The sequence below is a fragment of the Strongylocentrotus purpuratus genome, unplaced genomic scaffold, assembly GCF_000002235.5.
Source record: "Strongylocentrotus purpuratus isolate Spur 01 unplaced genomic scaffold, Spur_5.0 spur5_scaffold_3, whole genome shotgun sequence".
In the NCBI taxonomy this organism is placed as follows: domain Eukaryota; kingdom Metazoa; phylum Echinodermata; class Echinoidea; order Camarodonta; family Strongylocentrotidae; genus Strongylocentrotus; species Strongylocentrotus purpuratus.
In genome coordinates this window covers 21,520,858-21,545,350 of record NW_022145609.1, presented here as the reverse complement: position 1 = coordinate 21,545,350, position 24,493 = coordinate 21,520,858, and the positions used below count along the sequence as shown (strand labels likewise).

General features: G+C 38.8%; 1 protein-coding gene across 1 annotated transcript; it reads left to right on the top strand.

Moving 5' to 3' along the window:
• Positions 1–24,493, top strand: LOC583309 (cyclin-G-associated kinase). The gene is made up of 22 exons (XM_030995574.1): positions 1–269; positions 912–973; positions 2,050–2,109; positions 3,334–3,588; positions 4,494–4,619; positions 5,746–5,835; positions 6,838–6,973; positions 7,769–7,951; positions 8,756–8,873; positions 9,896–10,094; positions 10,531–10,653; positions 10,866–10,999; positions 11,834–11,950; positions 13,882–13,962; positions 14,635–14,752; positions 15,623–15,702; positions 16,908–17,098; positions 18,167–19,257; positions 19,575–20,034; positions 20,698–20,855; positions 22,743–22,871; positions 24,104–24,493. Exons 1-22 carry the CDS (start codon positions 143–145, stop codon positions 24,251–24,253), a joined length of 4,188 nt encoding a protein of 1,395 aa, XP_030851434.1. The 5' UTR covers positions 1–142; the 3' UTR covers positions 24,254–24,493.

The following is a 24,493-nucleotide window of genomic DNA, read 5'->3' as shown; positions in this document are numbered from 1 at the left end:
AATCCACCGGGTGTGTATTCGTAATGCATAGATTGTGTTCTGTGTGGATTCTCGTACTTTTAACAGGTTGAAAAAACGCTAGAAAAAATGTATTAAGCACAAAATACTTTCGCACTGAACTTGTTATGTGTTAATCTCTACAATGACTGATTTATTCCGATCAGCGTTTGGAATCCTTGGTGGCCCGAGCGATAGAGGAAATGAATTTGTTGGCCAGCAGGTCGAACTCGGCGACACCAAGCTGAAAGTGCGGAGAGTTATCGCCGAAGGTAAAGGGGTGTATGTTGACCATTGCATTGCATTGGCGTTGTGATTTGTGTGTGCATGAGTTGAATGGGTGCAATTGTAATGTGTGTGCATGAGACTATATTTTGAAGGTTCTCATTTGAAATCATGATGTCTAATGTACAAGTTATACAAAATGTTTTTTTTTCTTTCTATTAATGACCTTCATTATTTTGGCAGAGGGAGGAAGGGGGAGCTGGGAGGGAGGGGAGGGGGGGAGTGGAGGGAGAGAGGGTGGGGTATGAGAGAGTAGTATTGAGAATGAGAGCTAGCTGTACAGAGTCTGTACACTCACGATTTACAAACATGTATGTTGTGTGGCCGTTCAGCTGTCTAGTCTACATTTGGAGGGAGTACTAAAAACCACAACAAGCATGAAACATTTATTTATTTATTATTTTGGGGGGTTTGTTTGTTTGTTCAAAATAATTCCTCATTGACATTGTGAAAGTTCTGAGAAGGTAAACACCATGCATGATGTAGCATTAACGAAAGACAGAATAATCTCTGAAACAGCAGTTTAGCTTACACAAACTAGACCTACTTCTCCATCATGCACTTTTCTTTAATCATTGATATTTGCCAAAAATGCTTTAAGATAATTTCTTCAAACTTTTTCTTCACAGGAGGTTTTGCGTTTGTATATGTCGCTCAAGAAAATTCAACTGGAAAGGAGTTTGCTCTCAAGGTAAGAATCTTAAAATAAATAGTGTTGAAATAGAGTCAAATCTATTTTTATTAATTAGTATAAATTCTCCCTTTTTTTTCTTCTACATGTATTATTATCACGGATTCATTTTAACAGTACTCTGCAGCCTGCAATAATATATTGCAAAGATAGACTGATCCCCCCCCCCCCCCCCCCGGGTACCCGCCTTGCCAAGGCTTTATTACACATCAAACACTACATACATGTATACACGTATTTACATTTTACTTCAAGCTCATTCATGTCGTTATTTGTTACCTCACTTATATGTCTCAGATCACAAATGCCACTAGTAGTTTAAGTCTAAAAGGCGCATTGAGTACATCACATGTAGATGTAGTGTTACAACTTAAATGCAATGTTTAGGAAGGATCGCCCTTTTTTTTAATGTGTACAAAAGTTTAACCTCCCCCCCCCCCCCCACCCCCACTAGGATAACTGGTAATGTAGTTGTTGTATAAATTATGCATTTCGTATATCAGTATTTCTGTCATTCATTTATTGAATTGTGTGTATTTCAATTTCCAACATACTTTGGCTTGCCATTTTGCAATAGAAGCAATTTTACATGCAGTTTTTGTTTTGTTCATTTCTCTCCTAATTTCTTCGAAAATTTGTTCACATTTCTATAAAGTGCATGCAATTTATTTGTCAACAACTGAATCTATTTGGGCCATGCAACTCTGGCCCATTGCCCTGTGTATTATCTTATTAAAACTATAGAGGATAGTACATGAAGATTTGATAATTTCACAAACATGTATTTAGTGATGTTGTCAATAATCCAATAATATAACTAATGGAATTTTAACAATGAATTACAGCATAACATGTACATCACACAATCGTAAGGATGGAAAGAGAGAGAGAGATAGAGAAAGAGAGAAAGAGAGAGAGAGAGAGAGAGAGAGAGAGGGAGGACATGACAGAGGGGAATTGAGAATGAGAGCTACCTGTCTGGGGTCTGTACACTTATGATTTCACTACCATTATTCATAATGTGATATTTTGTCTATATTTTTTTGTATTCCTAATTTCCTATCTCTTTATTACAGAGACTGTTGGCAAATGATGAGGAAAAGTCAAAAGAAATTCTCCAAGAGATTGCAATTCTTGTATCCTTTATTATTCTACGTTTTCATGTACAGTACATGTATATTTTTAAAAGACGATATATGATAGTCTAAAACCATTTAAGTCTCAAATGGTATAAAAAGAGGCATTGTTCAGCTGTTTGTCTTGGTTAGGTTATCCACAAATATTAATTATGTTAGGATGTTGACTCAGGATGTTTGAATATTTTAGAAGAGTTTGTTATAACATAAAAAACAAAATACATGAAAGCTCAGTCAGGAGATACTTAGATCATGAAAAGAGATCCTCTTTAGTAAGCAACCAGACGGCCGGCAGCTTTAGGTCCTCTCCGATGGACCTGGTAATAAGGATTAATGCCTTACCAAAGGGCACTAGCCCATCGACTTGGTTTCGAACCCAGGTCACCGGATTACGAGACCACTGCTCTGCTGACTGAGCTACTGTACGCGCCTCCCAGATATCAGCATTGCTGAATACTCCTCGTATAAAGGAAATATCCCCTTGTAGGAGCTTAGAATTGTTATATTGACAAAAGAAATATGAAAAAATGTTTTATAGGGCTTTCCAAAAGCATGTAAAGCCATGTATGTAACTTGTAAGCTTAACTTTGTAAATTCTATCTCACCCAAATACTAGTTTGTTTGATCATTTTGTAGAGTTCTCTGTTATCTGTATAAGTTTAGTGATCAGGGAAAAAATCCACGGGACTCACCGACTCGGGGCAAATTAGCCCCCAAAATGCCAAAAAGAGCCCCAAAAGTTATAAAAGAGCCCCCAAAAATTTGCATAGAGTTCAAAGCAAAACAAATTTAAGAGCGTAATTTTAATGCAAGCAAGCTTGAAAAGTAGCCCTCTAAATTTTTTAATTTTTTTCTTCCCTGTTAGCGATGTCATGCAGAGGAAGTAACAGCTAGAACTCTTTGCAGTTTCTTCTGAGGGAAGCCATTTCTCATGCTTTTCATACCCAGATTTCATGCCCTGTCAATGTCCAGGCTTTCTCTTGCACAACATATTGGGGCTTCAGCACATATCATGTCCTCTGTTGGGCTTATCGAGTGAAAATGACTTGTAGTACTGTACTTTTCAGGGAAAAAAAATACATGGGGGCTCGGGAGAATGAGCCCCCGAAATGCCAAAAAGAGCCCCCAAAAGTCATAAAAGAGTGTAATTTTAATGAAGCGAGCTTGAAAAGTAGCCCCCAAATTTTTTTCCTTGGTACTTTTCCTTAGCCCCTAAATTCACAGAAAAGGTTATCAGGGCACCCGAGCATAGTGCAGTTCTTCTCGGCCGCGTCCATCGGGAAGGGCGACACTGACCATGGTCAGTCAGAGTACCTGCTCTTGATGGAGCTGTGTCCTGGAGGTCAGCTGGTGGATGCCATCAACCAGCGCCACATGCCGCTGAGCTGCGATGATGTCCTGCAGACCTTCTACCAGGCATGCAGGGGTGTGCAGCACATGCACAAGCAGACACCGCCCGTCACACACAGGGATATCAAAGTGAGTGTTTACACCGTGTTCCGTTAAACTGATCAAAGTTAACATTTTGACTGTTTTGTATGAACTGCCCCAAATTGTTACTACATGCGATGTTTTGGTTTTATTTTTCTTGTTTGTTTTTTTAGTAAAAAAAAAAATCTCTGTCTTCTGGAATTTAAAAAGGGTTCATGGATATTGGAAGTTTTCATGACAATGAATTTGTATTAAGACAAACAATTCAAAAAGGGGCACTATAATTGTGGCATGAATTGTAGCTTCTTCATAACATTGTGTACATATAAAGATTTAAATGAAGGAGAGTTGAAAAGATGGTGATTTTACCTTTGTATTATTTCATCACACAAAGTAAGGGCTTGGGTTGTGATTTGGTTTTAGGTAGGGTAAGGTTTGTTGTTGGGTCTATGGTTGAGTTAGGAATTTGAGAGTGCAAAAGAAATTGAGTGTGGAGCAAATGGTTGTAGAGAAGGCGTGGTGTCATTTGCAGTGTATTATGTTTTCTTGTGGCAGAGAGGTCCTAAAGTTTATGCAGTTATGCACTTCTATATGCAGGGTACATGGTGACTTAAGGAAATGATTTGTTTGTATAAATTTTGTTACTATTTGTACATGTACAGATGATAACCCATTTAAAGATATATATTCTCTAGTTAGGAAGCTCTTTGTAGGGTACAGGAAGGAATTTTTATGAGGGGACCTTCCTTAGACTTTATGGGCAGATCATGTTCATTTTCATCCGTTTTATTTTCTTTTAAAGTGAAGCTATCGAGCTGGACAAACCAGTCATTTATTTTCAATTTAAAAAGTATCCTTTATATCAGATTAGACTTACCAAAGCATTTGAATTATCAGTATATTTTTGCCATGTATCGAAACTGAATTATTCCTGTATTTTTGTTTTTTTATAGCTTGAGAACTTCTTGATTGGAAGCAAGAAAACACTGAAGCTTTGTGATTTTGGCAGTGCGACGAGCAAATCATATCAACCTGATTCATCATGGAGCTCCCTCAAAAGAAGCACGCTAGAAGATGAGGTATGTTTTACAGTAGTCTTATAAAAGTTGCTTGCTTAGAACCAGAAGGGCATTATATGGCAAAACATTGATCTACATTTGCCACGCTCAACCCAGGTGATGTACATCTAAATGGGTACCTACCTGGCAGGAATTAATTCCTTGAAATGCTAGAGCGCCGTAATGGCAGCTCAGCTAAAGCCGGGGTAATAATTTCCTAATTTGTTAAGGCGCCGTTGAGCATCCCTGTGTGATTTATAAATGTTGTTATTATTATTATTATATGAACTTAATTTGTGAATTCAGATATATTTCTTGTACATTCTTCTATATTCTGCCACTTGTTCATAGTTGTACACTGTACACAAATGTCATTGAAGCATACAGATGTTAAATGGTCACGTTTAAAAAGGGACAACTTTGACCTTTTTATTACTTCCTGTAGTAAGCTGTAATATAGGCCGATTTTGTAGAATATTATTTTAGTCAGCTGTATTTTATACATTTTCTTGCCAAATTACCTCCCTTCCTTTCATGTTCTATGATGGACTTATCAATCCATCTGAATAAAATCTTCAATAGAAAGAAAAAAGAGCACGACGCCTCATTCAAAATGCATTGAGATTACCATCATGTTCAGTCTGTATTGCTTAATTTATGGCATAGAGATCTGTTGTGATTTCCGTCCATCCTTCCCTCATTGGTAGTTGTAATGATAACGGCAGTACTTGATTATTTGACATTATTGCTATTATGTTAGTATTCAGTTGTGTGCAAACAAACTAATAAATACATGTAGATGTACATGCACACACTCCAACAAGCCACAAACCTGGCTTTCACTGTGTTCACCATTTTCCAATTATTCATTGATGTATTTGATGTAGTCTGTCAATACTGAATTATGTATTATACAATCTATTTTTCCCTTTCTTTACTTTGTTTCTCATTGAATGCTATACTTGTTCTGTTTTTTATCTTCTTAATCATTTGATGAAAATGTCAAATTTGTATAATGTTTTTATTGCCCATTGATTGTTCTTTTACACATTGTTATAATTGATGTTGGAATTTGGAAATAATTGAATTGAATGCCACTGGCTTGATGTTCATCTAAGAATCCTTAATTTTTGCCTGTCTTTTTCAGTTTGCCAGACACACCACACCCATGTACAGACCACCTGAGATACTGGACCTCTATGAGAACTTCCCAATCAACCATGCCATGGATGTATGGGTGAGTAACGGGCATTTATCTAACTGTCAACATTTCATCCCTCTCTCTTTCTAAGTGCCATATCGTTTGACTTTGGCGATCATGCTGTTCCACAATCCTTTGCTCCTAGCCTTCTCTATTAGCACCACACCCAGCTCTGTCTCTCTTCTAATAATTTGTGCAGACTGTCCATCCAAAGTATCCTCCTTCTTCCCCTACTCCTCCTTCCCACAATTTTCCCTGTCAAAGTAAGATTCTGTAGGCCTTCTTTACATGCAATGTGACCCATGAAATTCAACTGCCTAATCAACATCTCACATATCATTTTCCTTTGCACTTCTAAGAACTTCTTCATTACTTTGTCAGTCCAACAGATTTTCATCATTCTTCTTAAAAACCACATTTTGCAACTTTCCAAACCCTTTTTAGTATCAGAGGCTAAAGATACATGTATTTCATCAAGATTCTTAAATGACATAAATTAAATCAGTTCATGGGACTACTTAGGCATTCTAAAGTTTTTGCAAATCATAAATTGACAAAATCTTGTTTGTATTAAAAGCACAATAGACATAAGCACTTTACACACGGAATACACACACGTGTGGCATCGGAATTCGGTCCAAAGTTGTAAATTAGTTCTAGTCATGTGTGAAATATGAAAGCCCTCAAAGAGCGACCCTTTTGTTCTTCATATAGCCTTGCACAGTTATGATGCTGTAAACCATAGTTTTTTTGTTTTGTTAATGACACAGGTGTAATACACTTCAAGTTCTGTAACTTATATTACTCAGAGTTCAGTGAACGCGCATAGGACTTCTGTGTACATGCATTAGCCATTTGTTTTCATGTCGTAAAATAATCCCATGGATTGAACATTTATAGACATCACTACTAAGATTTTCTTTTACATGGAAGTAAATGAAAAAGCTCAAATAAATTGTTTTGAACTAAGTTTTTACCAGAACTTAACCCTAAACAAAATTAGTGAAAGGATATCCTTTTCTTTGTTATTGCTTCCAGGCGTTAGGGTGTATGCTGTACACCATGTGCTACCGGCAGCATCCGTTTGAAGACTCTGCCAAGCTGAGGATTATCAATGCAAACTACACCATTCCAGAAGATGACGAAGAATACATGATACTACATGATCTAATACGTGAGTACACATGCAGGTTTAATAGCTGCATGAATAAACGTTTTATTGTGCTTCTGTAGAAACAAACCAATGACGCTGCTTATAAGTACGGCTTGCAATGTGATGTAGATATACATTAGGCTTACGGTTGCACCATGTGGGAGGGGTGGCAGGATTGGGGAGTCCTGTAAAGGACTGTCAGTAATCTTTCTTTCTTAAGTGTGTGTGTAGTCCTGAAAAGGACGATTACCGACAGTCCTTTTCAGGACTCCCCAATCCTCCCCCCTCTTCCACATGGTGCAACCGTAAGCCTACTGTAATAACGAATGACATTCCAATAGGGTTCACGAGCCAAAGATTTATCCTAGGTGGACAATCGCTTGATCTGTCCAGGTCTCACGTAGATACATGGTGAGCAAATTCCCTTTGTAGATAGTTTGGTAAAGCATTCAATGCTTTCCTTTGTAGATAGTGCAATAGAACCATTTCCTTTAATAATAGTTTGTTCTGATATAGTGCTTTCCAGGACTGCAGGCCCTCTCAAAGCGCTTTACAGATATATATTGTTACCCCGGTCATCGGATCCAAGCTTACCCGCCCACATTGTATGCATATTCTGCACTCCCTGGGGAGCATTCCAGCCAGGCATCATTTTTACAAGCGCACACGTCCTAATCTAATAGGGTTTAGGGTTTAGGGTAGATAAAACAATAGACCGACATTCATTTAATGTTTACACAAATATTATACTGATGAGGCTATCCAGGTTAGACAAGACAAATTATAATTATCGTTATTACCATTATTATTACGCAGGTGCAATGTTACAGGTGGATCCACGCAACCGGCCTCCTCTAGAGGTCATTGTTGCCCAACTTCAGGAGATCGCAGCTGCCCGAGAGGTCACGTTGAAAGGCCCGTTGAGAATGCTGGATTCCCGCGCCAGTCCTGTGCAGCATACGGCTAGTCCTGCAAAGAGAGCTCCAGAAAGAGAAGGAGGTAAATGTTCTTCTTCCTTTTGAGTACAGACCTCTTTACAGAGTATTATCGTACTATACTGGGGGTGTGTGCAGGTGAACCCGGGATCTTTGGTTCGACAGACGGACGCGTTACCGACTGAGCCAACTCGCTTAGCCAAAATAAAAGATTGTCCACAATAATCACATACATGCAGAAGCATGTAATATATGGAGCTATTTTGTGTGTGACTGGCAGAAGGGTGCAAAAATAAGTTGCATTACAGTTCACTTCTGACCTCCAAGTTTTGCCATGATATAATACAAAAATTATATAATGAGGTCATGACCTATCACTTTTATCAAGATGAATGATGAGTGGGCTGAAATTTGTTTTATAGATCTACTGGTAGTCAAATTAATGGCAGAATTTTAAAATGCAAAGTTTAGAAATGAATGTGATGTGTCAATTTACTTTACTAACGCAAACTGTGCCACCAAGTTTTCATACATACCATACTCGTATCAATTATTAACTAAGATAACGCAAACAAATTTGGAGATAGGTTTTTAATTTTGTTTGTTCTCATTCTAATCTTACCTTCTCCATGAGGCCTTAAAAAAAAAAGATGTTGTATTGCCCTTTAAAAAAAATTCTCCCTCTTTGTGCTGATATTTCTCAGTGTTGAATGCTTTTATATATTTTTATACTCATTAAACCTTTTTTTCTTCTAAAATACGGTAAAAATAAATATTTTGAAAGCTGACCTTTGATTTGATGAGTCTGATGAGTCTACTGTCCATTCTAAACTGGAGGTATTTGTTCTCATGCCTTTCCTTCATCCAGCTGTTCCAGATTCAGTAGACTCTGCAGGAAACTTCCTGGGGATGATGAAAGGAGCTGGAGGAAATCTCCTACGCAACCTCAAAGACACCTCCAGTAGGGTAGCACAGACAGTAGCAAGGTAAGGTAGTATACAAATAATACACAGCAGTGAGGGCATTAGTAAGAATTACCCACATGAGGTACATTGGGAACAGTCTAACATGCCCGAGGCGGTAGTGAAGGGTGTTTGGACTGTTTTGAAGATACATAGTGTGGGTAATTTTACTAATGCCTGAACAAAATGATGTGTATTATTTGTTTTATAAGATTATGTTTTATTTGTTTTATAAAATGATGTTTTATAACATGACTTTGATAATGAACGGTCATTACCATTGGATAATGACCGGTCATTGGATAATGACCAGTCATTATCCAAATTACGCGTTAAACAAAATAAATGCCTGGTCACATGAACGCTTTCAACCAATCATTTGATTAGGATCCACGTCATCATTTTATAATGATTTGTACTATGTAGATGTGTTGTGGTTGGGAGAATAAGGCACTACATTACGGGTAACAAGTGAAACGATGCTACACTACCCAAATACCCAAGTCCCATTTCAGGACTACACACACACTCAAGAAAGAAAGATTACCAACAGTACTTTTCAGGACTCCCCAATCCTCCTCCCCCTCTCTCACATGTTGCAACCGTAAGCCTACTGTATACCCGAGTAATATTGCAGTTTATGAAATCAGTAAAGAAGGTTAAAATGATGGTTGGTGATGGAAATATAAATTCTAAGGTTTTCTTACATTTCTAGAATCATTATTAGTATCCTTTGAGAAATCATGCAGTTTAATACAGTGGTACCTGTCTATAAAGACCACCCAAAGGAGACAAGAAAATTTGTCTTATAGGCAGGTGGTCTTTGTAGACAGGTGCCTATGAGAAACCATTTACAAGGGAAACAAAAAATGTGGTTTTTCAGGTGGTGGTCACTAAAGCAGGTTTGACTGTACAAGCATCTTCTTTAGTACTGAGTGTAAATTATCTCCTTGTTTCTCACACACTTTGAATATGAGAGGCTGCATAGTTGGAAATATGATCATTATAAATTTTTCTTTCTTTTATCTTGGTCTTATATCTTTCAGTTACACCAAATCAGAGCTGGACATATCCTACATCACCAGCAGGATCATCGTCATGTCATTTCCAGCCGAGGGCTTAGAGTCCACCTACAAGAACGGTATCGACGATGTCCGTAGTTTCTTAGAAACCAGACATAGTGGGCACTATCACGTCTTCAATCTATCGCAGAGGACCTACAGACCTGCCAAGTTTGAAAATAGAGTAAGTTCTGAAAAGGAATGTTATCTAAGCAAGTTTTGATATTGCCCACTACCATACAAATTCCTTGTCGCCATATTCATAATTTTTTCGGGTAAAGAAATTTTTTAAATGTGATAACGTTTTCTTTTCAAAATTTGTATAACTTTTTCTTTCAGAGACAATTTTTGTTTGAATTTTTTGGCTAACTAGTAAGAATATTTGTTTCGACACCCCTCCCTTCTTCATTCCAAACTAAGGTTTTGGGTTGCGGCTTTCAAGCCAAGAGACCCTGCAACTTGGTTCTTCTATTTCTTTTGTGTATAAAGAATAAATATTTCCTAAACTGTATTTGTCATAATAGTACATGTCTCCGCATTATTCTGAGGTAAAAATCTGTTCGAATTTTTGTCTCCTGTGTTTCCTTCTAATTCGACCCCTCTCTGTTTTTGGTTTGAAGGTTTCAGATTGTGGCTTCCCTGCCAAAAGGCCACCCAACTTGGTTCTCCTGTATCATGTGTGTAGGAATATGTATCTATGGATGCAGAGAGACCCCAAGAACGTGTGTGTGATACACTGTATGGTGAGTAGTTCACATGGGAGCTCTTTCTAAACACTCTATTTTGATCTCAAATCTTTAAATTAAGAATACATATCATTTGTCGAAAGGCAACCACTGTGTAAGATCATACAAATGCATGGCTGGTACCTCGCATGTTCAGGCTACAGTTGTTCTGCCATCAATGAATACGAGTTTACATACTTGAACGAATTAATCTGATTGTGTTTTGGCAGGATGGCAAGGCATCCTCAGCTACGATAGTCTCTTCCTTCCTGACGTTTTGTCGTCTCTTCAGCACGGTTGATGTCAGCCTCTACATGTTCTCCGTCAAGCGAGGGCCTCCTGGGATAACGCAGTCTCAGAAAAGGTAGGTTCTTACCAGTTCAGATTAGTTCAGTTAAATTTATTCATTCTTCTTAAGCATAAATACAATATTGTAATGTATACAGAAATGGCAAATATACATAGTAAGAGAAAAAAATGGAGACTACTAAAAAGTTTATAAAAACTTGTATGGAGTTGTTCCCAGTAAAGGAAAAATACATGGTATAAACAATAGCAATAACAAAAATACAAATTATACAGACTAACTTTATTTGGAGAAATTCTTGCAAAACAAAAAAACAACAATAGATATTTTCCCAGCTAGAAATATTTACACAAATTTCAAAGTGTACATGTTGCTGTGCAATAGATCAGTTAAAGGGAGATGATAGTCAGTTTCCATGTTCATGGTAGGTTTTGAAATTTGCAGACACAAAACTTGGTGGAAATACCAATAATGTGTTTACAAGTCTCGCACCTAGCAAGCCCATGGTCCCATTAAGAAATACTTGTTATTGGGTAAACACCCAAAAGGTGTCAAATACCGTCTTATTCTAAATATGACATGTAAAAAGATTAAAAATGAGGACCACTGTTTTATGCCTTATGTTTGTGTTGTCCCATATACACCTTTTTGTGTACAGTGCTTGTTACTTTTACCAAGACTGGGACGAATCTCTTACCATTTTGATGATTCCAGAGAACCTTGCAGTACACACCAATACTTACATGTATATGCTACACGATCAACTTTTTTTGATCGATTCCAAACTGTTCTTTTACAGTGCAATCGCATGACCAGAACTCAACTTTTTCTTTTAAAAAGGTAATACCAGTTGATGAATACCTAACAGTAATTCTATGCTCTCCACCCCAGGTACATGGAGTATATCAGTGGCATGCTGTCTCCTACAGCCTCCATCATGCCCCATCAGAGAGTACTACTCATTAAAAGCCTGAGGTTAACTCCAGTACCCCTCTACAATAAGATGAGGTGAGAATTATAGTTCCTTCTTCTAACTCCTAGTTTGCTTGGAATTGAATCCCCAGACTGTCAAAATGTTTGGCTGATATCTTTCTTTTGGAAGGGAGAGAAAAGATAAGTCAAGGAGTCTGTTAAATGTTCTTCAAGTCAATTCAACTTGGGAAAGGAGTTTAAACCAAGCAGAAACCATGAAAATGTATTGAAGGGAGAGGGTCATGTTCTAGGGGTTAAAAAAAACCTTTGGCCCACATGCATTTGGAATAGCTCATTAAAAAATTTGACTATTATCAGGATATCTGCAGCCCTCTTTCTTTAAAGGTAATACAAAGTTTTGGTATGGGGTCATGAATTTGGTTATTCAATGATCATTTTTGCGGTTGAAATTGAGTCTAAAGTGGTGAAATTGTAAATAATAAACTAAAATAAAAATAAAGTTGTATAGCTCCCTCTCAAGACTGATATTACTTAAGCTTTAAAACAATGTTTCTTGACTACAATCCACTGATTAGCTATCCCCATTTGGAAATTATATATCAGAACTGCATATTCTGAGATTTTCATTGTCGCAGCTACCATGGAATAGCCTTAGGCGCTATTTGAAATTTACCGGGAGCACCTGTAAATTTTTATGCCTCCGTTACGAAGTAGCCGGAGGCATTATGTTTTCGGGTTGTCCGTCCGTCCGTCCGTACGTCCGTACGTCCGTACGTCCGTACGTCCGTCCGTCCGTACGTCCCGTTCTCGTGATCGCGTTATCTGAAGAACCGATTGATGGATTCCTGCCAAACTTTGGTCATGTATGTATCTTGCAAAGCCGATGAACTGATTAGATTTGGGGGTCACGAGGTCAAAGGTCAAAGGTCACAGGGCTCATTATGTATGCAAAAACAGCTCGTGATCGCGTTATCTGAAGAACCGATTGATGGATTCCTGCCAAACTTTGGTCATGTATGTATCTTGCAGAGCCGATGAACTGATTAGATTTTGGGGTCACGAGGTCAAAGGTCAAAGGTCACAGGGCTCATTATGTATGCAAAAACAGCTTGTGATCGCGTTATCTCAAGAACCGATTGATGGATTCCTGCCAAACTTAGGTCATGTATGTTACTTGCAGAGCCGATGAACTGATTAGATTTTGGGGTCACGAGGTCAAAGGTCAAAGGTCACAGGGCTCATTATGTATGCAAAAACAGCTTGTGATCGCGTTATCTCAAGAACAGATTGATGGATTCCTGCCAAACTTAGATCATGTATGTATCTTGCAGAGCCAATGAACTGAGTAGATTCTTGGGTCATGAGGTCAAAGGTCAAAGGCTCATTATGTATGCAAAAATAGCTTGTGAACGCATTCTCATTAGAACTGACAGATGGATTACTATTTAACTCGGGACATCTTGTGGAGCCAATGAACTGAGTAGATGTTAGGGTCATGAGGTCAAAGATCAAAGGGTCATATATGTATATGAGAAATTGCTTGTAATCACGATATTCTGAGAACCTGTTAATGGATTACAATTGAACTTGAATTTGAAAAATTTCTTCTGTTTTGGTTTGTAAATTGCTCTATGACGGAGGCATCATTTCGACTGCGCGCAGTCGAAGTTCCATCTAGTTCATTATTCAATTTCTCGCAAGCAGAAGTGTTTTAAGGGCTAAATTTTCCAGTTCTTATAATACATCCACAGGGGCATCCAAATATATCAAAATTTTAAAAAAATTACTATCCATCCAATTTTCAGTATTTCCAAAACTTTGCATAACCTTTAAAGTGATGATTTCACCAAAGAGTTAAAAAGAGTCAAAATTTAAAAAAAAATTACTATCCATCCAATTTTCAGTATTTCCAAAACTTTGCATTACCTTTAAAGTGATGATTTCACCAAAGAGTTGAGTTGACAGAGCCTGGGATGATTCAATCTGATATTTTTTGTTGTTTACAGGAGTGGTTGCCGTCCATTTTGTGAAGTGTTCCACGATGAGGAGAGGATTCTGTCCACGTCTCAAGAGTATGAAAGGATGAGGTACAGTGGCAAAATTAGTTTATATATTCCTTGAGAAATTTGTATAGACATATCATCAAAATCAGTCCCCATGTTTACTACTGTTATGATGCATGTCTTTAGGAGTGGAGGAAAGATGTGTACTGTGTGTCAGTTACAACATAGAACTTTCATCTTTTTAGTTAAGTCACAATGAAACTCAAGTTTGTCATAACTTTTTTAACTCCCCCCTCTCCCCCCCCCCAAAAAAAAAAAACATTCTTGATTCACTTTTCCTTAATTTTGTGTTATTAGTTATGAAATGAATTCCTTTTAATTTGATTTGGGAATAATTATGTGATAACTCTTTTCCCAAATGCCTTTGTGAATTGGGTCATTCCCATACTAAGCCTATGGGAAAGTGAGAAGTCAAACAGGTTAAAAAGTGATTTAAAAAAAAAAAAATTATGGGGGGGGGGGGGGGGTTTGATTTTTTTTGATTTTTTTTTTGGGGGGGGGTTTTAGAGCCTGGTTACCTTTAAAAGGTGTTGATGTTTACATCTTATTCCTAGATTTCTCTGTTAAATTTGATTATGAGTATTAAAATTTACCTTCAAATCATCATTTTTAATGGGAAATTGCAACAAAGTCATGTAAAATATTACACTACAAAAGGGTATAACCTGTACCCTTATCATCTTCTTCCCTTTGTAGGGGTTTTGAGGTCGAGGATGCCAGCGCTTTCATCGATCTAAATATCCCTGTGTGCGGTGATGTAATGGTTGTAGTTTATCATGCCCGGTCAACCTTTGGTGGAAAAGTACAAGGAAAGGTTTGTAATCAATCTGGACTTTTCATCTGGCTGCATAAAATGATCTTTTGTTTTGTTTCTTGATGAAAGTATACCGGTATGCACAATGTACCTTGGCTTTTGGACCATCTCTCGCTGCTATGGTACACCACTAGCACTGCATGCATTGAGTGATTTCAAGTTGGGTATAAGTGTTAGTGTTTAGAGCAGTCAAGAGCTCTTAAATCAAGCTAAATATTTGCTGATGAAATTAAGAGCCTGATATCGATATCAATATCGATAGCTTAACACTATCACCAAACTGGAAATCAACATTTGCTTAATCCCTAGGGGCTAGTATTATTAATACTAATTAATAAGTAATTATTAATTATTAACACCAGCTACCAAGGTGGGCTCAGCAGAAGACAATTTTACAAAATCGATAACACTAGCTACCGGAAGTTGACAATATTCAGAGGTCAAAGCCTTTACATCAGCTGATTTCCATTTTGGTGTTTAGGGCTGGTAACTGTTTTAAACACTAACACCGGCCCTAAACACCCAACTTGAAATCACTCATTGTCTTGTCTTAGCTGACTATAAATGCAATCAGTAACTTAGCCTTGTATACCATTGCTTGCTCGTCAGGACAGCCAATCGAACCTCTTTTATGTCTGTTATTCCCCGTAAATTTTCAGGTAGGGGTTTCTTTCCCGATAGGCTTTGGTAACAAAATGACAAAGGCCTTGCATCCCTTGTTTCCTGTATAGACAATGATTGCAGTGCCAGTGGAGTACCTAATTAGTATGAAATGAGAGGCCTTGTAACTGTCTATTTACACCGAACACCCTCGTATTACTGTTTGATGAACCATCTTGATGTCATACTTTATTTGTTGTCTTACTTCAGGTGACCGGTCTAAAAATGTTCCAGTTCCAGTTCAATACTGGATTTATAGAACCAGGAACCAAAGAGATCTCTTTCAATAGGTAAGTCCTTTCTTTATTGTGATCCTGCCAACCTTTCTACACTACTGAAGTACCTGTACCTAATCTGTTGCTAACGACACCTGTATTTTGAGTGATCATCACCATAGAAAAATTTGATGTATATTTGTGATGGACATGCATTTACAAAGGTCACAGGGTTAAAAAGGGAATGTCCCCATGGCTATGATATCATGGTTGCTATATATGAAATTGGCAGTTTCTTATTACCCTCAACTCTACATAGTAAGCTTGCCATAAAGAAACTATAGGAAAATGGTCGTTTTAGGCAGGTGAGCTCAATCTGTAGAAAATAAAAAGATCTTTCTTAACCCATTGCATACAGGGACCCAGTTGGTCCTGTACAATGTCTATGGTAATACAAGCAATCAAAAGTCAAAGGGGTAAAGACAGGATGTCTCGATTAACATGTACAACTGTGGCCTTTTGGAAGGGAAGCCACAATCTGTAACCTTCAAAGCTAAAACAAAGAGGGGTCAAATTTTAAAAAATTGAGAAAACAATTCATGCAGATTTTACCTTAGAATAAATGTTTTGTACAATTATGACAAATATAGGGGATAAGATAATTGATCTTACCCTTAAAGCGCTTAATACATCTACAATTTCTCTAAGCGCTTTACAGGAGGCGCGATAGCTCATTTGGTAGAGCGGTGGTCTCGTAGTCCGGTGACCTGGGTTTGAAACCAAGACGATGTGCTAGTGCCCTTTGGTAAGGCATTAATCCTCATTACCAGGTCTCTCTGAGAGGACCTAAAGCCGTCGACGTCTAGTTGCTTACTTCCAAGCATTTATGCTTTCTTAGCAGTAAGGTAAAATAACCACCAATAACCAACAGATGTAGTATTACCCTGGTCATTGGGTTCAATGCTTGCCCGCACACATTGTGTGCAAAATCTCCACTCCCTGGGGAGCATTCCAGCCAGGCGTTACTTGACTATCAAAAACCGTTTAGACAAACAATGACGATCACATCTTACCGGGTACCCATTTAACACCTGGGTGGAGAGTAGCAAGTGGAGGTTAATATCTTGCCAAAGGATATTAGTGCCGTGTCGGGATACAAACCCTCGACCTTAGCATCTCCAGTCAAGGGTCCTAAACCACTCAGCCACGACACTTCAACGTCTATAATCGATTCCTGTTAAGCTTTAGCCCTTTGTTTTTCTTTCTCTCTGTATTACCAGGTACGAGCTGGACTTCTTTGAACTGGACAAGTTTGCCGAGCACTTCCATGCCAGTCTGGATGTGGTGGTGTCAGAGAAGGATAGACCGTCCCAGAAACCTCCCCCCTGGACCACGTTCGAGACCAAGCGACTGACCCCCAAGTACTGCTTCTCTGGCCAGGAGGAGTGGGACAGTGTGACCGCCCAGTTTGGTAAGACCCCCCGAGTCAGGATTCAATCCAGAAATATTCAGAGTATTTTACTCGGTTTTCAACTTGGGTCAATTACTTAACAAGCTTGGTACTTGGTTGACGCTTTTGGCTGAGTATTTTAACCAGAGTTTAAGACAGCTCCCTACCAGACTTAAAGCCCCGCTGCACTACTTATAGCTACTTGCACCCTTCATATAGCAAACAATGCCTACTCAGTGACCATTGGTCCCCCATAATCCCCTTTTCTTATGTTTAATTGAGAGCTGTTTTGATGAGATAACCACCTGTCAGTGACCTTGCAGGGTGGTCTTATCCCTCCTGGCTAAACTAGTGCAGTGGGGTTTTCAGCCAGTTATTTTGGAGGCATTCTTACACAGTCATCACGATTCTGGTGATGTCCTATTGGTGTATTATGTAAGGGATGGTGGAGCTTAGAACAATAAGATCAGTGTTGTCCTGGGTTTTTCACATGTCCCAATATCAAATGTTTTATGCCTTTTGAAGACCATGATGTGACTAGTTAAACATTATGGACAGATACGAGGCTAACATTCATGTCACAAATGTTTTCTTTTTACACGTGTGAAAGATTTCAATGTTATCTCAGTCATTTTGTTGGTAATTAGTTTATTTCTGCTATTGGCTGATGTGAATGGATTGTTCTGTTTTAAAATTAATGCAGTGAGTTTGCTTACAGTAATTTTTGATGGAAGAAATTTAAATTTTCCTTTTTCTTGTTTACTTATGTTTGTCGTTTGTTATGTGATTTCTGTTGAGTATCCTATTCCTCTTTTCTCTCTTCAAATTTTCCTTTTCCTATCTATTCATTTAAATTAATTGTTGATTTTTGCATTTCATGTGATAACCTGTACATTGTTCCTCCCCTCCCCCCTTCATTTAAGTGTACCTCAGTCTTTATATCATTCCCTTTTTTTGTCTCTATCGAATATAAATACAACAATTGTTAAAATTCTAGTTGTGGTTGAATATATGTTTTGATTTGAATAAATATATGAGATGAGGTTTCTGACAGTTGGTCCTGACACTGTCTTCTTGTTGCTAATGCAGGTCAGATGGATGCGAAGGCACAGAGAAGGTTAGAGAAGGAACGATCAGAGCAGCAACCTTCCGAGAGTAAACCCACCGCTCCTCGGCAGACAACCCCTCCTCCAAAGCAAGCTGCACCCAGAGAAGCCCCTGCAGAGGCCAAGAAGCCCTTCTTTCAGACGTTGGATTGGCAAGAGGGTGGTCCTCCACAGACGGAAGGCCACGTGAGGCTCCCAACCCAGGAACACGAGACCCTAATTGACGATGACGATGATAGTGATGATGACGACTTCAACAGTTTTCAAGCGCAACGGTTGAGTGAGATGAGCCAGAACAGTACGGTTAGCCAAAGTCAGCAGAGTCAGGGACAAGGAAGTGGTAATGACGCTAACTTCTTTCAGTCAGATATCAATGAAACATCTCAGAGCAGTACCAACCAAGAGAATCTCTTCGCCGATTTCTCTTCCGCAATGTCACAATCGGAACAAACGACCGATCTATTGAACATAGGTGGTGAGAGCACACCTGCATCCCAGCCAGCAGTGGAGCCCGATCTCATGGCCCCACCTCCAAGGGACCCTACCAATTTTGATTTACTAGTTGACTCAACCGCTGAACTGAACATGGGGACGTCTCCCGCTGGAAATGGCCAGTCGAAGGATACTTTTGATCCATTCATGCAAGCCAAACCATCTCAACCCTCCGCGCCAAAGCAAACCAAAGCCCAAGAGAAGCCGTTTGACAATGTCAAGTTTGATCCGTTTGCTTCGCAGCCGACCAGTCAACAAGGGACACCAAAGGCCACACCCAAGCAGGAGAGCCAACCAAGCAGTGCAGGGGCAAAGAACAATTTGTTTGACCCGTTTGCGTCTTTTGGCCAGCCCTCCCCCAGTATGTCTGGGACTAGCAGTCAGCCATCTCCTGCCAGCGCCAGCAAGCCCTTATTTGATCCGTTCGGGGCACAGCCAAGGTCAACTCCTTCGCCGACACCCGCTTCGACGAGTAACCTGAGTGCTCCACAGGGAGGCATGACAAGGCAGACGCATAGCAGTGACAACCTCCTCGGTGACTTGGGCAGCTTCAGTCAAAATGGTGGCCCTACTTTGAAACAGGTTCGTCTTTTCAGACATGTGGCATTGAATGATGATGTTCTGTGGTGTGCTGGTGTCTGCCAACTCAGGCACCCAAGATGCTTGCTATATGATTCAATGCACAGGAGTTGAACTCCCTAGTTGTTCCATTATGATGATTAGATTAAAAACATAAACATTGTCAACTGGTTTCCCAAATATTCTTTGGTACTTTATCCGTCAATGGTCGATTCACTTCTTGATGGTTTTTTCTTCATATTGGAGAGATATTTCTTGTTTATTTTCGCTCTTTCCATTCTTTGTTACCTTCTTTCACTTCTTTCTCTTTTTCTCTGCAGAGCAACAGTGGCCCAGACCTAATGGCAGGCTGGAACCAAGGTGGTCCCCGATCGACTCCCATGCAGTCTGGCTCCAACAGAACTCCCCAGCACTCCACTCGCCCTACCCCACCTCCTGCCAAGGTGGACCCTTTCTCCAACTTTGGAAACTTCTCCTCTCCTTCCCCCAGCACCGCAGGGGGGCCGATGGGAGGCAGCCCGGCGATGGGAGGAGGGGGCCAACCCAGTCCGCAGAAGCAGAGGCAGAGCCCTGGTTTCGGTGCGGGCAGGCAACAACCGATGATGTCCTCACAGGCCCAGTCACCGTCCCATCGACCGTTCCAGCCCCAGAGTCAGACGATGCCTCAGAAGACGGCGACCCCTCCTCCTCCTCAGGCGGCCAAACCTAACTACTTTGCCGGCGGGTTTGCATCTAGTAGTGTCATTGGAGGTAGAGAAGAAAGAGGCAAGAGAGATGGAGGTGAGTTTAAGAAGATAACATCTGCTGTGTATACTCCAAACCATTTGAGATGTGGTTATGCCAGTCTTAAATAGACTTCTTGAGATATAGATGTAGAGCGTCTTAGCAAGTCATGTCTTTGATTTTTTGTGCTGGATTCATGACAAGTAAAGCAATCGCAATCCAATGATGCGTACAAAGCTCCAAACCATTTGGGATGTGGTTATGACAGGTTTAAAGGGATTGGTATCTTTGTCTCAGATTCTGAAACAAAATCCTTGATTTTGCTCATGCTGCAATGATAATTACAAACCTTTAGGTCAGTCAGGAACCCCATGACTTTTACAAGCCGATCTGATTATCAAGATATTTATGATTGGAAATTGAAATTGAAATTATTTTTTTTCTAACCACTTTTATTACACTACAGTCTTTTATGGAAAATGAGTATGGTAAAACCGGTCACTCAAAGATTTCTATTTTTTGAGGCACTTCATGATCATTTTGAAGCGCAATTTTTTTAGGGAGTCAATATTAGACCATATCACAGACACAGTTAAAACATAGGGCCATGCATTTCAGATTTAAAATTGTTAAACACTGCCTTTAAATAGACTTCTTGAGATATACATGTAGATGTAGAGCATCTTAGAAAGTCATGTCTTTGATTTGATGTGTGTGCAGGATTTATGACGAGTAAAGCAGCTAAGCAGGCAGATTTCAGCAACCTCCTCTCAGACCAACAGAAGTTCCAGGCCTCTGCCAAGAGCCATGAAACCAAGACAATTAACGACATGAAGAGAAAAGAAATAGAAGCCACAACAGATCCAAACGTCCTCAAGGTAATATTTTAGCAATTTCTGGGGGATGTTTCACAAGGATTCAAAGTCGAACTTAACTCTAGGTTTGACTTAAAATAATGGAAAGCCATTAGCATCCTTACAAATATTTTGTAACAGTTATTTTAAAAGGCATAAAATGTTGATTCAAATCACTCATATTTTCTATTATCATGGGAGATTTCATGTTCATGAAAAGGCTAATATACTTGATTTTTTGTTTTATAATATATTTCATTATAAGGCTACAAATGGCTCTCCATAATATTTAAGTCCAACTAAGAATTAAGTTTGACTTAGAATCTTTGTGAAACACCCCCCTGTTCCCCATTTCAAACGCTTTTCATCAATAACAAGTTACGATAACTGTTGAAAGCTACTGAAAGCATGTCATCTGCTTGGCTGAGAGCAAACTTGTCATAGAAATTTAGCATTTGTTATTGATAGCAAGTTTTATTATAATAATAATAATAATAATAATAATATTTAATTTTGATAAAGCGCTTAATACAAATGTTTCTAACCGCTTTACAAATATACTATTACCCCGGTCATTGGATTCAGTGCTTGCCCGCACACATTGTGTGCACAATCTCCACTCCCTGGGGAGCATTCTAGCCGGGCGTTACTTGACGCTCACAAGCTGTCATGAAACTGGGCCCTGGTACATGAATGTTGTATGTTGTATTAGCACATGATAAGTAGCCTAATGGTACACATTTACTAGAGCTTAACTGTAAAACTCTCCTGCAGAACATTGGTAGTAGGTCACCAATTTTGTCACAAACTTATATAAATAATAAATAATAATAATAATAATAATAAGTCCACTCCAAATTTTATTAAGTTAAACCGAAAATGGAAATTCTTTTTGCCCAATTGATCGTGAGCCTGGCAGCCACTGAGCAGCGCCAGATCGACGTTGCTCTATCCCTTATTGTTGAACGCCAAAACAAGGTAGCAGCAACTCCCGTCTTTTAACGTCTTTTGGTATGACGCGGCTGGGGTTAGAACCCACGACCTCCCGGTTGTGAGGCGGACGCTCTACTGACTGAGCCAACACACCGGTAACACTCCTGTTACCAAGCTGTTTTCAGAAATGTTGTAATTGTGGATTTGGAAAATATGCTGAAATGTTATTTTATATTCTTCACAAGGTGTGGGATCTTAGATTTTTTGTAGCTGGTAATTTTGCGGGATTAAAAAAAACCAACAACAACAATAGTTTTCTTCTAGGTTCACATGATTTTGTATGATCGAGTCAAGCCCAGAAAGCTTCCTATATTATGAATATGCATGTTGAGTATTCACGCTTTTGTCATACATGAATATTCAAAGGCGTTTCTGTCACTAATGTTTGTGTTTTGGACATCACCAGAGTTTTTATGATCTTGACCTTATTCTTGATGATAATGGCAGTTAAAAGCACTGCACACATTTATGTGTATATTTCACTGCTGGTACACACATGTTGCATTACCATTTTGTTCTCAAGATTTAGTTTATTAAAACCTTATCCATTATCCATTATTATCATCAATTTTGTATTCATGAGCTTTCATTAAATCATTTGATAAGGAATAATAATTTGGTTGTAGCACATTGTTATTCATATATTTATGTATCAGACTCTACAGTTTCTTTGACTTTGTGTACATTATTTCTACCATAATTGTAATGTATCTATTAGCATTTTTACTTATATTTGAAACTCCACCTCAAGCTTTGGTTGCAATAAATAAATAATAATAATAATCAGTTATATTTGGATTATTAGGGTATATCTAAAGCTTTTCATATAAAAGGAAAGACAAGTTTCACTTTCGCCACCCAATCTACTGTTTAATTGTGTGGGAAAATTTACTACTCTGCAATTATGATTGCCCTCAGGTGAGAGACTGGACGCAGGGCAAGGAGAACAACATCCGGGCTCTGATCTGCTCCATGCACCAAGTATTATGGGATGGAGAGGACAGATGGAAGCCTGTCGGCATGCATCAACTCGTGGAGCACAATCAGGTAGACTATGAAGCTTGAATGATGATTTTTTGTTTACAACAATAATGAAGACTTGTTATTTTTCAGTTACTATTAAAGGTACTATGTCCCATTTGCACACCAAAAAATGAAAAGGTTAGATTCCAATGGCATTTGAAAGATAATACTTATTTAGAAGGGGGCTTTAAAATGTCTATAGGTGGGAAAATAATGACTATTAGTTGTCAAATCGACTTAGGAGCTATAGAGCCAATAAGTAATAGTCTTGATTTTTAGACACGATTGTACCGCATGGTCGTACGTTTTATGCTGTGCAAAAATTCAATCAGTTTAATTTTGGCCATTACAAGACGTGGGTTATTGATGTAGACGGATCCTTTACAGCTCATTTTATGTATGGTATTACCAAAGAAGAGAAAAGGCCAGTCAGTCACTCAATACTGACAATAGTGTCTGACAGTGAAGTCTAGCAAGTAAACGGGTTTCCTTGCATAATTTGAATATAAGAACACTGCTAACTTTTAAATTTCACAGATCGGACATTCATGACATATTCATAATTCCTGCAAAGTTCTACAGAATTTGAGGTTGGCTGCAAAAGGGACATAGTATCTTTAACTGAAATGAAATTATTATTCTGCACATTTTTTCACTCCACTCCACATTTGTAGCCAGTCACCATATTACAAGGTGTGTATGTGGAATCAATCAGAAAAAGTTGATCATGTAGCATATACATGTTGGTATTGGTGTGTACTGCAAGGTTCTGGAGCCATCGAAATGATAAAAAAAAAATGGCCCAGTCTTGGTAAAGTAACAAGCATATATGGGATGACACAAACATGTGGCATAAAAAAATTGGGTCTGATTTCTAAGCCGTAATACATGTCATATTAAGAATATGAAGGCATTTGAAGAGCCATGCTTTTTAGGGAACATTTTTTCTTTGATGTTCTTCCGTTCGATTGCATTTGAATGCATTGCGGAAGTGGCCTATTGGTATTTCATATAATTATGTGAATGTTCTTTGGAAATTTGTATTGTAATTCATGTTCATTACAGTTTTTTAACTGTCAGACACGAAGATCTTAATAAAATCCATTTATCTATCTGTCTATCTATCTATCTAATAACAATGGTAACGCTTACAAATTATTTTTCGCCTCTCCTCAGAACTCAACCTTCTCTTTAAAGTCAAGACAAATATACTGAATCTATCAAACCCTGACCATATTCTTCTTTGTTGTTTGTAGGTGAAGAAGTGGTACAGGAAGGCGGTGCTCTCTGCCCACCCTGATAAGCAGGTGGGAACACCCAACGAGGAGCTTGCCAAGCTGATCTTCATGGAGCTCAGTGACGCATGGTCAGCCTTTGAAGAAGCCGGTGCACAAGCACTCTTCTAATGGATGTTCCATCGGTATTAAGGCCCCCTTGATTTAACTGCCATTAGGTTTTTATATGTCGTCTGTGGAGTGGGGTGGACTATGAGAGGATGTGGAGTAACACCATTTGTTGGACTCTTCTGATCTGCACAAAACCAAGTAGACCAACTGTCCTTAAGACTCAACCCTTTGGTCCTGTGACTGAAATGTCAATCTCATTAACTGGTATCCCCCTGGATCTATGGATTTGCCAGAAGGTTC